The sequence below is a fragment of the Mesitornis unicolor genome, unplaced genomic scaffold, assembly GCF_000695765.1.
Source record: "Mesitornis unicolor isolate BGI_N332 unplaced genomic scaffold, ASM69576v1 scaffold49590, whole genome shotgun sequence".
In the NCBI taxonomy this organism is placed as follows: domain Eukaryota; kingdom Metazoa; phylum Chordata; class Aves; order Mesitornithiformes; family Mesitornithidae; genus Mesitornis; species Mesitornis unicolor.
Window position 1 is genome coordinate 1910 of NW_010157190.1, and position 13635 is coordinate 15544.

At 43.8% G+C, this 13635-nt stretch overlaps 1 protein-coding gene across 1 annotated transcript; it reads right to left on the reverse strand.

Moving 5' to 3' along the window:
• Nucleotides 1-5411: 5411 nt before the first annotated feature.
• On the reverse strand, nt 5412-12487 carry LHX8 (LIM homeobox 8). The gene is made up of 6 exons (XM_010179014.1): nt 12315-12487; nt 10713-10933; nt 10161-10264; nt 7615-7710; nt 6875-7058; nt 5412-6019 (listed from the first exon to the last, which is right to left on the reverse strand). Exons 1-6 carry the CDS (start codon nt 12485-12487, stop codon nt 5943-5945), a joined length of 855 nt encoding a protein of 284 aa, XP_010177316.1. The 3' UTR covers nt 5412-5942.
• Nucleotides 12488-13635: the final 1148 nt, after the last annotated feature.

Sequence of the window (13635 nt, forward strand, 5' to 3'; positions counted from 1 at the left end):
AAGGGAAGGGAGGTTCACACAGGTTCTGGTTGCCTTCACTTTCAACACATCTGACCAGCCTCATTTCCTGTCTTGAATCAACTTTCATTTCACCAGGTCCCAGGTTCTCGTTTCTGCTGGGTTGACTGGGCTCTGCAGATGATCTGTTTTAATATTGCAGTCTGGAAAAGCCCGTGTTTGGAAAAGAATCGAAATGGTCTCAGGAGAACATTGCGTGCTTAGTTTAGTCCAAATGATAATGTCAAAAGGGTGAGGTTTTTTGGAGTTTGCTTTATTTTACTTTATTTTAGTTGATGCAGTTCCAGTTTCTCACAGCAATACAAAGTACTTAAATATCAGCATGATATTGGTATGATTTAGCTCATGAGTGGCCGTTCTGTAGGAACGCTGATGACGGTCCAAAGCAGTTCAACACCTCATGGTGTAGCACCCAGCTGTGGCGGTTCTGGGTCCCTGGGGTTTAAAAAGCTGTTGCTGTCTTTGTGAGGTCGATGTCAGCAGCTCCTGTTGTCCAGCGGCTCCTGGTGTCCAGCAGCAGCCGCTTCTCCCGAGCAATGTCACGGCCAAAAACATGTGGCTGCATGTGATCATGCCCGGGGATGGCTCAGTTCGGGCTCCTGCCACGTCCCTGACACTGAAGATCAACAGGTATAGCCACAGGTAACGTTTCTATGAATTTACCTGTGTGTCATATATACACATGCCAGCTTTTCTTTGTCTTAAAATCATATTTTGGGTAAGTGCCTCTCTCCATGTTATAGAAATGCTACTATTTCTGCTAGTTATTTCTGAATACAGTAAAAAAGGTGGCTGTTAGTTGCTCCTGCATTCAGCAAATTACAGTTTACATCCTATCTGAATGGTATTTTTATGGTTAGCTTTCTTGGATGACCTACTAACTCACATTTTTAAAAAACGCAGCATTTCCTTGTGTGACTTTTTTAATTAAGTCTTTCAAGTGCAATGGCTTGATTTTAAAATAAGGCAATCGGTAACTGTTTTCTATACTGGTGTACTGTTACTTGCTCCATGTTTCCCACATTTTGGCACTAAGCTTTGTTTGTGGGAGGTTTGAAGCAGGAGACGGCTTTTTCCCATGGGGTGGACTGGGAAATGCCACTCGTGAATCAGTTACCCACTGGTGCAGTTGTGGCAGCAGCTGCTCTATGGGGAGGTTTGTTCCTGTTGGGATGTGGGAGAGCTTGGAAAACCCCAACCCCAAACACAGCCAAACCCAGTGAGGGATGGGCAGCCAGGGAGGGCTCCGGGATGGGAAATGTGTGATTCGCAGGCAAAGAAAGTGGGGGTCTTTTCCCAGGACTTTTGTTGATTTTCTGGGCTTATTTGTGTGGAGGAAAAGGGCAATTAACATAGAAGAGGAAAGATGAGCGCTGGGAGATGAATGAGAGTGAAGCATTTGATTTTGGTTACTGCACTCATGCTGCTGATCCTGGCTATGGTTAAAAACCTCAGGTGTCTGACGGCACACGTCAAAGCCAGCTGTTTTGCCCAAAAGAGTAAATGCTCACTGCACTATTTATTTTTTTAACTTAAGGGCTCCACAGCTGCAGGTTACATATGGAGGGAGCACACTTTAAAGCAGAAATCAAATGAAAAGAGGAAAAAACAAACCGAACCACACAGACACATATAGCTATATAAAATTATCATTTTTTTAAAGCATTTGTCTAAAGAATAAACTGGTCTGAGCTACAGTCTGGTCTGTTCCCTGATAGATTTCCCCCCGTTAATGCCTGTTTGCCATACACCGTGGTGCTGTCTCTGACGAGGCTGTAGATATACAACACCTTGTACAACACCAACACACTTGCACAGCTTCATGTAATCTTCGTATCTGCACAATTAATTGGTTCCATGTAAGAACCTCATCCATCGACAGAAAAGCAGCCACCATGGGAGCGCAGCTGTGACATAAAGCACCAAAATCTTTGTCCCTGTTCTCTTGGATGCTTCGCCCACAGGGAGATGTGGCACAACCACCTTCCCAAAATTTGCTTTTTTGGCACATAGAGAAATTACCAAAACCTTCTGCACATTTCCATTAATATAAAATGAGTGACAAACTGAATGCGATCAGGAAAAGATACATCTTTAAGGCTCAGTGTTTAAATTAGATTGCGGGGTTTTTTTCTTCTTTTTAGTAGTGCTGTTTCCTTATTGCTCTTGTTTGGCTCTAAAATGACTGTCATATTTTTCAGCTCAGGGCAGTATATTTGGGAAATGCAGGGCGCACCGCACAGACTCCAGCTACCAGAAAACCAAACCCGTAACTGATGCATCTCACGGCTCCGGGCTGCTCTGCACAGACAGGGGTGGGTTTGGTGCAGGGACACATTTACACCCGCACCCTCCAGGGCCTGAAGGAAAGCATAGTCGTGCAGATCCTGCGTCTGGAGATGCTGAAGCAGCCCCATGGGTGGGTGATGGCAGAGGATCCCTTCCAACTGAAGTGCAGACCTTGAAACTAACTGCAAATAGAAATTAAATGTAGATGTTTGGGTCTAAACACTCCTCCAGAAGCAGAGAGCAAGCACTGTGCCACATTCCACAGCTCAAGATAAGGAGGGACCAAACTGCGCTGGTCCTGGATCAGCGACCAGAACACAGAGGCCTTCCCCTTGTCACAAGCCCCATGATGTATTTTGCTTATAGCTTAACTTGTGCTCCAGTCGAGCTTTCACCCACTACAGCCATACTGCGTCAAAACGAGATGGTCCAACCCATCACAGATTTGGATAGCTTTCTAATAAACAAAACAGAAAAAATAGGACCCTACTTGTACTTCAGTGTTTTAAGTACTTTTTCATATGCACAGTGATGTTCAGTTTTGTCTTTTTATTGATGATCCGGCTCCATGGGATGCAAACATCTTGGGCAATCTGTCAAGTTAAAACTCTCCAGAGCCTGAGCTTACCTTGTGCCAAGTGACACAGCCCCAGACATTCCTGCTTTTTCTAATTTAGGTGGTGAATGAAGGCATACAGCACGCCTGCAGCATCCCCGATTACTTCAGCCTGCAGGAAGGAAGAGGCCCTGTGCCCAGGTAATGTCTGGACCAATGCTTCCCAGCATCACCACCGCACCTGCGGCTGAGGAGGCAGCCTCCAAAGACTGAAAGGTGGGTACCCACTGCCGCCTCTGGTTGCTAATGTTCTGTAATAACAGAGTTAACAGATTGGTGTATTATCAGTAACTATTATTTCTCTTTTAAAAGGAAACAGGATAGTTAAAATGTGCAAAGATATACTTCAGTGTAAATGAATTTATTAATAACTTGAGGCAGTTTGTTTCTATTTTTTAATTTATTTTGTCCTATCTTGGTCTGTCCCTAGAGGTCACTCTTCTGGAGCCTCATCCACACATAACCAAGCTGTGGATTTTTAGAAATTAACTAAATCAGTTCAGGTTTATTCCTGCTCTTCATTTAAACTAACAACTTTCATTTTTTTTAAAAGAGCTTGGTTAACATGCTGTCAGTGACTCTTATGATGAGTCAAGTTGCTAATTTTTAATCTTAGAACAAGCAGGATTTAAAAGTTAACAAGAGACAAGAACCATCAGCTCCTTCAGGAATGGAAACTATCCATAATGGTTATCTACACTTAGGAAAAATGAACGAATAAAGGAAAGGTGGAAGTGTGATGAGATCAACTGGCCTACAGTTTCAGCAGCTCTTCAACTTCAGATGTCATTATAGAAAGGATGCAGAAAAGCAGCAGCTATAGTTACCCTAAGGCAAATGTAAAACCAACGTGAGGGTCTGGCCAAAAACCCAACTCGCAAAATCAGGCAGCACGGGCAACGCTGGCGGGGGTGAAGGAAACCTCCTTGAGTTTATTTGTTAACCTAATGAAGAGCAGGGCTGACCTAGTACCGAGGCACAGCTACAGCCAGCGCACACCCAATGACCTCCACTGCATCAGTTCTGACTAAAAACACCCAACAACAGAAAAGTTCTCTGAACAACTTCAAACCATCCAGATTCCACTATTTCATTTAATTGTGGAGTTTGAAATATTTCTGAAAGATCTTGCAGATGCTGTAGCAATAGAGCATTTCTTCACATCAGGCTGCAGCAACAGCCGGTTCAGACTGCCCAGCACCACCACCCACAGCTGCCACCAGCACCGCTCCGCACGCCCAAAGGAAGACCCCAAAGCTCAGGTCTTCTGCTGGCGCTTCCCACTTTCAACATGGCATTTTCACAGCTGAACACACAAATATCTACAAAATCATTCACAGCAGCAAAAGGTGAATTCTCCCGCTTCCTCTGTTCATAGAGAAATGGGAAAACTGATCCCGGATTACTTTAATCCTGCACTGAGTTTGAGCTGAGCAGAAGAGGATGTTTCATAACTAGGCACAGACTTGCTCTGGTTCAGGCACCCTGAAGCTGTGCCATCCTTCAAATTAAAGGAAATAATTTCTTTAATGGGACTTGATGCAAGTCAAGTTGCATTTTAAAATAAGACAACTGAGCAGTATTTTAAATTGCCAAGTTATGGTAAGATCTAAATTAGCATTATTTAGCAAAACTGGCAAAATACCTGGCAAAACTTCAGCAGTAAGGCTGTCCTACTGGCACATCAGCCCCAACTAATAAACCAAACCCAGTTTGTCCACTGCTGTGCATGCAGCTCTGTGTTGTGCAGAGCTGTGGAGCTGCCTGAGGTACTGGACGCAACACACAGATACAGCATTCACCCCAAGTACTTCACTGAGAAGTGAAGTATCTTAGGATAAAACAAAGCCAGACAAGCTCCACTGGAGATTTTTGTGAAGAAAATGCAGCAGGGCAGTATTAGCCCAGACAAACCCCTGTGCAGCGCAAACATCACTGTGCTGCTAGGATCAGCTCAGACACCTGTGAGCAGCATTTGAAGCAGCACCAACATTTAACTCACACCTCCAAAGCATGATTTCTCTCTGCTGCAAGCAAGTGCAGTGTATCCGACCTGCTCTGCAACCAGTGCTGGCACATGAACAGTTTGAAACACTGACTACTGCTGTGCACTCCATTGAATCCCAGTCTCTGTTCACATGCAGTTTGATACAGGTCAGATAAAAGACTGACCTAGCTTTTACTGTAAAAATGCAGACTCTGTTTAAGTATTGCATATTAGTAACCATCCTGCCCACCCCCCAAAAAAAAAAAAAACAAAAACAAAACACAAAACAGAGCAGCACTGCTTTGTGTGCACTTAAAGAAACTATATTTGGGGTATTTCAAGACCCATCTAAGTCTATTAAAGGATTTTTTAAAATCAAGACAGATAGGAGCACTTCAGAGCATGGTGCAGGGCACCCCAGTAAACCAGCGACCTTCTCAAACTGCAGATTCAGGTTGAGCACTGGACAACAATCACAGTTCAGCCATAAACACAGCAACATTTTTGCTTCACATGCTACAGCAGAAACTTTATTCAGTTCATTCTGAAAATATTTGCAACCAAAATTTATTTTTTGTAAACTCACAGAAATAAGCTTTAACATATAGGCTGTATACAACTCAAATACAGGTAATACTTTTCAGCAATAACTTACAGATACAAACTAATGATAAACTAACATTTCACAAAGAATTGTAAACATTTTGCACAATTGTCAGTCCTTTCTTTTAGGCAAAGTGCTCTTTTGATGACAAATAAATTAACACACACAACTAGAGTGGACTACTTCCAGACAATACAAAAAAAAAAGGTATTTAATAAGGCTTGTAAACAATGTAATAGTTATTTATGCAGAATCCATAAAAGTGTCTTGCAGGCTAAATATACTTACATACCTGGGCAGCAAAAATGATCTTGAAAATGCTTCAGATGTTAAAGAAAAAGTTAACATTAACATCTTTCCAATGATATTTTAATACACAATAAATGACTCAAGGTTACATCCGTAGTAGCTTATGTCCCTGACAGGAGCTAGGTGTGACTTATCGGCAGCTGTGTCATCGAATGGGGTAGCAACGGCTGAAGTCCAAGAGCTGTAGGGGAATGAGCTGCAAAAGCAGGAATATTTACTCATCAGATTCATTGGGAGGCAGAAGTAGTAAATCCCACTAGGTAGTAAAGGTTTGCTGGTCCCAACCACCACAGGGCACTGTCTGCCCACCCAGCATTCCTAGAACCACTAAGGTTGGAAGAGACCTCCAAGATCATTGAGTCCAACCATCAACCCAACCTCACCATGGCCACTAAACTGTGTCCCCAAGTGCCACATCCATGCAGTTCTTTAGCACTCCTCCACCTGCAGCCCACCTCACACCACTGCTGTGGAGAAAATTCAGCTCTAGCCACACATGCAACTTAGAGCCAGGTTCTCCCAAAGCCCTCACAGCATCTTCTAATGGCAGCTACGACCAAAGCTGTTGATCTGTGGGGTCACAAGGCACACAATGGCTCAAACACTTCTGATGGCCAGGCTCCCCCCACCATGTGCCACCCTCAAGGGCAGCTCCAGTTCTCGGTGATGCTGCTGGGCTGAGTCTTACTACAATCCTCAGTAAGAGTCAGGGAGCAGGTGGTAAACAGCTTCCATTAAAATCATGTATTATTAAAAAACATGGCATGGATGTCTAAAGAAGTGCTTTGGTTTTTATTACTAGTATTCCTAGCTTGGAGGAAGCGCAAAACGTGGTCTTCACACCCAGACCCTCAGCCGTGCTCTTACAGTGAAGGGCTACTGCTTGAAGAAGCACACTTAGTGAGGCATAGAGCAAGTACCACATTAAGATATTCTATAATGTATACTAGCAACTAAAAATCCACTAAGTTTCTTTAATCAGTACTTGGCAAACTGTTCTCACTACCATCAGTGAAGACTTCAGGTGGACATGCAGAGCAGTCACACCTACCATCCATGTAGCTGTGCAGAGCTGTCAGCATGGTCCCGTCCTGGGGTACATAGGCAGAGTACGCCATTTCCTCCAGCATGGGAGGAGACAGCCGTGAGGGCTGCACCGCTGTGACAGGCGTCGTCGAGGAGTGATTAGGGCTAACATGTTTCTTATGGCGCGCTCTGCAATTCTGAAACCACACCTGAAAAAGGGGGAAAATTTACATCACATTGATAGAAGCATATAGTTTTTGCTATAGAAAAAATAATTATGTATAAAAAGAGCAGGCACATAATGTTTGCTGAGAGGCACCTTCAAGCAAAGGTTCAAAGTTTGTGTTTCTCTCAGGCTTTGGTTGTACAGGTGTATATTTTAGCTCTGCTCTCTAAAGCAGATCACCAGATACTCATTTACTCCTAATGTGCCACACCACCAGCCATTTCCAAAAGGAGCACAGCTCTTAAGAGCAGGCTATTAAAGTTAGAAATTTATATTTAGAAGAGCTTAGTGCCCATTTCTATACTAAGGCTGAAAAGTTTCTTCCTGGAAGATTACTAATCCTCCACACAAACTGCAAGATGAATACAGCAATTTTTCAAAATTAACATTTGTTCAAGGCCTATTCCTGACTAAGGATGTTGTCAAAAGTTACATTAAAACTGCCAGATTAGATCTTTTGTCATGTCAGGATGACCACACAGAGTATTGTCGTTGGGCGCTTCCAGCAGACGAGCACCGGTTCAGTGGCTCAGGGGTACCTGTATGACGCGCCGGCTCAAGCCTGTCCTTTCTGCCAGCTTCTGAAGTGTTTGTGCATCCGGGTTGTTGTCCTGAGCAAACTGTGCCTGCATCACCTGTGAGGACAGGAGCACAGATCACGGGTTCTGTGAGCAGCCCTGAGAGCTGAGACCCCTCTCATAGTGCTGTCCTACTCCTCACCTGGTTTTTAGCAGCTGCTGTGACCACCAGTCCCCAGACAGTCCCCAGTACATGAAGGAAAACAGTAAAATCCCCCAAAGCCAAAATACAAGCCCCTTATTATGCTTAACTGAGCCAAGACATTCATCAGAAATCAAAGAAATTAATTCTGCTTAGCAGTAGTGAAAATGGAGGAGGGACTCTGTTACGATTGCATTAAAAGAAAATTCCCTGCAAAGCAATTCAAACGGGCTCAATTAAAAAAAAAAATCCATCGCAGCAGACCACAGCATAAGGAAGGGGTGATCCTAGATCCACCTCTCCAAACTCCTCAGTTGGAATTTGCATCTTGTACCATATGGAGCAACTCCACCCCTCCTCAGCTGCATGAAAGACAGACAGCAGGGAATGAGCTCTGTGCCCCAGGCACCTTTAACCAACCCAGAGACACAGAGGGTCCACCTTGGCCAACCTGCACCATGTAAGTGTTTGGTTACGCTTGTCTTTCTATGGAAAAACTGAAGTGAACATTTGTCATTAGGACATGGATTACATTTTTTGAGAAAGTAGATGTCAACTTTGCTGCACCCTGAACAGTTTTAGAGCCTGTAGGAGTTCACATTATTTAAGGAAGTTAGGTTTCATGGATTTCTGCAGGGTATCTTCTGCAACTTTGTCAACTGTAGTTTCAGTATTCTGCCCCTTGGTCTGCAATTTTTGCCTGCCTTCATCTTTTAAGATTCAGACCATTTCTCTCCACATTCAGAAATGCTGAAACTATTTACTTCCCTACTGTTTCATACAAAGACACCCAAAAACATAGATGCCCTTCTGCACAAGCACTCCACGAGGGGTGTCCCTGCACGCTGCCCTCTGACAGCCCCTCTCCTCTCTGGCTGGCAGCACGGCCTTACACCAGCATCAGGGATGGGTACATGGACATGCGCTGAGCAGGGGACGTTCAATAACACGAGGCCCCGAGATCCCAAACCCCTGCTGAAGTAGGTTAAAACCTATTTAAAAGGGGAAAAGAGGCGAAACGTGGGAGTTTCAATGACAGCAAAGGGGAAGCAGCTCTGAACACAGCCCCTACCCTCATGGCTGGGCTGACAGCCCATTCAGCTACTGCTGAAAGAAAAAGTTCCCTTTTACAGTCACAGAATAATTAAGGTTGGGAAAGCCCTGCAAGATCATCAAGTCCAACCGTCAACCCAACCCCACCACAACATCACATCCCAAAGTTCCACATCCACACAGTTTGTGAACCCCTCCAGGGATGGCGACTCCACCACTGCCCTGAGCAAAACTTGTAGATGTTCGAGTTTGATGCCCAGAGCCCTTGCCCTGTGCCCTTGTCAGACTACTGCCACTGTGCTTGTTTTCTGTCAACACCACCACCAGTGTCTGAGCTCATGTAAAGAGATATTGAGAAATACACTTCAATGAGGCACGTTCAAGAACAGACTGGACAGCACAAGAATTGCTGCTAAGATCTTCAATTGCACTTTCGCTCTATTTCAATCCACCCAGCTCTATGAAAAAATAGCGGGGGGTTTTCCCCCCAAAATGTGCCGCATCAAATACCAAAGCTAGGTTTTGAAACATAACACTTTAGTGTATTTTTAACAGGCAAAGGTCATTTTGAAGAAAATCGGCACGTGAAGCATTTTGGAAGGGCTGGGAGAAAGGGAAGGAAGAAGGAAGGAAAGCAAAGACAAGTCCCTGCTGATGCCCCTCTTCCTCGGATACAGAAGTACAGCCAAGACCACAACACGTGCTCCAAAGAGCAAGCATTGAGAACCATCCGAGGAGGAAAAGGGCAATCAAGAATACACAACTATTCCCTGTCTTCTCTATAAACCAAAGCAAAATAAGAACCAGTCACTGACGGGAGTCAACCTGCGTCCATGTGAACACAACCACAAACCATGATGAACATGACCCTCCTCAGCCCTTACTGTGCATTACAACAAAACTCAAACTTCCACCCTGGTAATGTCTTGCAGCTACATACAGTACCCATCTTCAGTACAGCTCTTCATATTACATAATTCTAAAAATATTTTGTCTTTATTATGTGTAGCGATGTAAATGCCTGATTAAATAGATTTCATCGAGCAATCAAAACAGAACAACCTTTTTGTTTCCACTCTGCAGAATTACTGGCTGCCCCCAGGGAAATAAAAAGCTTGAAGAGTAACTATTTCATATTAAACTGCTGAAGCTAACAAACAATTCCAGAAACATGCTGCGTCTTGACAGTTTATGAAATAGTTTAAAACATGCAAGCTTTTTCTTTCCCCCCATATGCATCCAATTTCCTATTGGTGCAGGATGTCGTTCCTGCACCAACCTGAACCGTGTGAGTTTTTAGCGCTGCCTGTACCTGGAGCTGATCTGCTGTGAAGCTGGTCCGAGCTCTTTTTGCGGGTTTTGGGTGATTCACATCTTGTTCTGTTAGTAATGCTCCTTCCACAGTAATCCCATTACCTGAAGCATTAAAAAGAAAACACCATCTGCTAAACATTCAAAATGATGCTATTTGTAAGTCAGACTGTCCTTCAACTACAACCAACAGTCACTGGCCAGCTGAATTTCAACATTAAAAGCCATGTTCTGTTCAAAGTTAATTGATCTGGCACCATTACCCATTACAGCCCAACTGACTCCCTCATGAGCAAGGAAAGGAACGGATCCAGCACGATATTTTATCAACCAGATACGCTCTTGCTTTCTTTTCCTTAGGATAGAATACAAGTTATACAAACTTAAAAAAATTAACACCAAATAATTTGCACATTATTTTAATTCAAGAATTTGTGCTTCCAGCCTTAGTGAAGCTAGGTAATTACCTCTTAATAAGGAAGATGATGTAAAATCCAACCATTTTATTAAAACCAAACCACAAACGCAGCTCTTAACAAAAGAAGCACATTACCGTTTTCAACTTCTCTCTTCAGGTTGTCCAACATGCAGTCGTAGTGCACCCTGCACAGGACCTTCTCCTCCACCAGTGCGAACTCCTCCCCGGTGGAGAGCTGCCTCTTGCAGGAGAAGCAGGCGAAGCAGGCCAGGTGGTAGACGTTCCCCTTTGCCCGCCGCACCCAGTCGGTGGCATGGATGTGCCGGCCACAGCGGGCGCAGCGTGTGCCGTAGCGCCTGCAGACAACATGGCCAAGGGTGGCACCCACACTCCCAGAAGATGGGGTGATGCCGGGATTACAGGTGACCGGGATGCAGCAGCGCAGCTGGGAGCCACAGCAGCCGAGAGCCGCAGCAGCCGAGCACAGGGGATGTGGGGACTGAATAATCGTGGTTTTATTGCAACACAAAGCAGCAAGTTTGTATCTGGTCGCTTAAGACACAACCACCACCCAGCTACAGAAATTACTATTTCGGCAATGAGTAAATCCGAAGCATCCTAACTGTTATATGAATTCACTACTCTTCATCTTTCCTTTCATAAAGATGATTACTCTTCAAAAAGCTGCAAGTGGGAGAAGGAAATGGCTGACCTTGTGTTCTAAGTTCTCCCAATTATTCAAATATATTTCACATTACTCTAGTGGTAGGTTGAATTATTATATTTAGCTATATTACCCTTCAACTAATCACTCAGTTCCCTTCAGCAGCAGAAGGGGGGAAAACCTGTATCTTTGTAGTTATTTCCTTAATTACCATCACATTATGATTTTAAAAGACATTCAAATATCTGCAAGTATTTACATTAGTACAGCAGTATGTTTCTCTTTGAAGAGGAAACTAGACACCAAGATACGCTGATTATGTAGATAGGAATTTGTTCTAAAAACCTTTGCAGACTCCTAACTTCTTTTTCTGAAGTCCCACAAAACTTTGTTTTTCCAGAAGTTTGCAGTACTCAGCCTGCCCCACCCCACCTTTCACTGTCCAAACTGACCAGTGGAAGATAGTCCATTCACTGCACACCTGAGAACCTCATGAATAGTTTGGTCTGGGGAAGTACAAGCAATCACACCAAAATTAACCGCGAAAAATTTTGCTACCTTCTGAACCAAGGATTTTGTATCACGAGTACTTTCAATGCCAGCACAAATAAATTTTGACCTTAATCTTGAAGAATGCTTCATGTCCTGCACCAAATTGATCAATGCTGCTGCTAAAGACCACAGGGTTTGTTCTGGGCTGTTGTTCCAGGTCCAAGTGATCCCCAAACCCTGCACCATTGGAGCGTGAGTCCCAACAGGACAGAGCCTCAGCTCTGTGTGGTCCTGGCCAGTGTCACCCTCAGACGGCTCCACACACAGACAACGGGTTTACAGCCACGCGTGGCTCTGCACACAGACAGCGTGTTTACAGCCACAGACAGCCCACGCACAGACAATGGGTTTACAGCTGCGGATGGCCTCACGCACAGTCCCTCCGCAAGAAACGGCCATTTAGCTACTGAAAATAAAGCTGGTAAATAAAAAACAGAGTCTAAACAGGTGTTTCAGTTGTGGCTCAAGTAACAAGCAAATGTGACTGTTACAAAAGAAAATTATATTCCTGTATGGCATACCTGAAATAATCAAGTTTGCAGAAGATATCTTTGTCTTTGATGTAGCAGCTGGTGTGCCTGCCCAGCGAGGTCCTGCAGACACTGCAGGAGAGGCAGCGCACATGCCAGCAGAGGTCATTTACCTGCAAAACACACCAGAAAAATATCCTCACTCTTTGTACTACCAACGCCATATTTCCGATTTACAAAAACTATTTTTTCCATACATACAGACAAGGCCAAAAATTACACATACCCCAATTCACAAAAAAATTCTTTCCAAGGCAAAACATTTTTCCTAGAGAGCTGCATGTATACTAAGGGTTAATTAATTTGATAGAGGTCTTCAGAATAAGCTTTCATGGTTTTGTAATTAAAAGCACCAGAAGAGGAAGCAAGCGATTCAAGTTCTATGTAGATATTTTGTGCCCAGTTTTGTGCTCAGAGCATTACAGCAACAGAGCAAGCTCTGGCCTCGTGTGACCTTGGGAGGGCAGATAACTTACATACTTCTATTTCCCAGTCTCTACAAAGTCCTGCCTAACAAAGAACAAACTTTGCAAAGTGATTTGAAATTTTAAAATGCAAATACTGAAAGAAAACAAAGAAGTCTGTCAAATGGAAACATACCATGAACCACACCTTCATTTGTCAGATTTCTGTTAGAGCAAGTTTAGTGAATGAAGTGAGTTTCAAAACATCAGCAGTCGTTTTAATAGCAAATTCAACAATTATTTAAGATGCAATGTCCCTGGTGAAACTAAAGACAGTCACAGAAAGTAGTAGAAACCAGTAGTTTTGAAAACCCATGCATAATTTTGCGGCAAATAAATTGAGTGCAATTATTTTCCTTTCTTCATTCCTATAAAGAAAAGTCTCTGACGCACAGAAATTGTGCATCAGCTAAATAACTGTAATAATTTGAAAACCCAAGACTCCCAGTGACCATAAAAATTAAGTAATAACCTTCTGGATAATCCCATGCTGCACAGAAGGAATTCTGTAAGCTAAACAATGAGTAAGCTTAGATATTTAAAAAAAAGTCTGAGCCAATTTCTCCTCTCGTACCAAACAGCCCATGTATCACTCATGGCAAAGCAGCAGATCTGAGATAATCCAGGATGTGCCTTTCATCAGGAGGCTGCCAGACAAACCACAGAGAAAGCGGGGTATCGGCTCCAGGAATCGCTGGTTTCGGTCACTCTCCGGGCTACATCATCAATTCGCAGTTGCCCAACGCTCCCCCAGCTGTCACCCTTTCTGGCAGCCATCTTCCCATACACCGAATTTACCCCACAGCATAATGTGAAGCTGTTGATGGCAGCCGTCACCAAGCCGATCC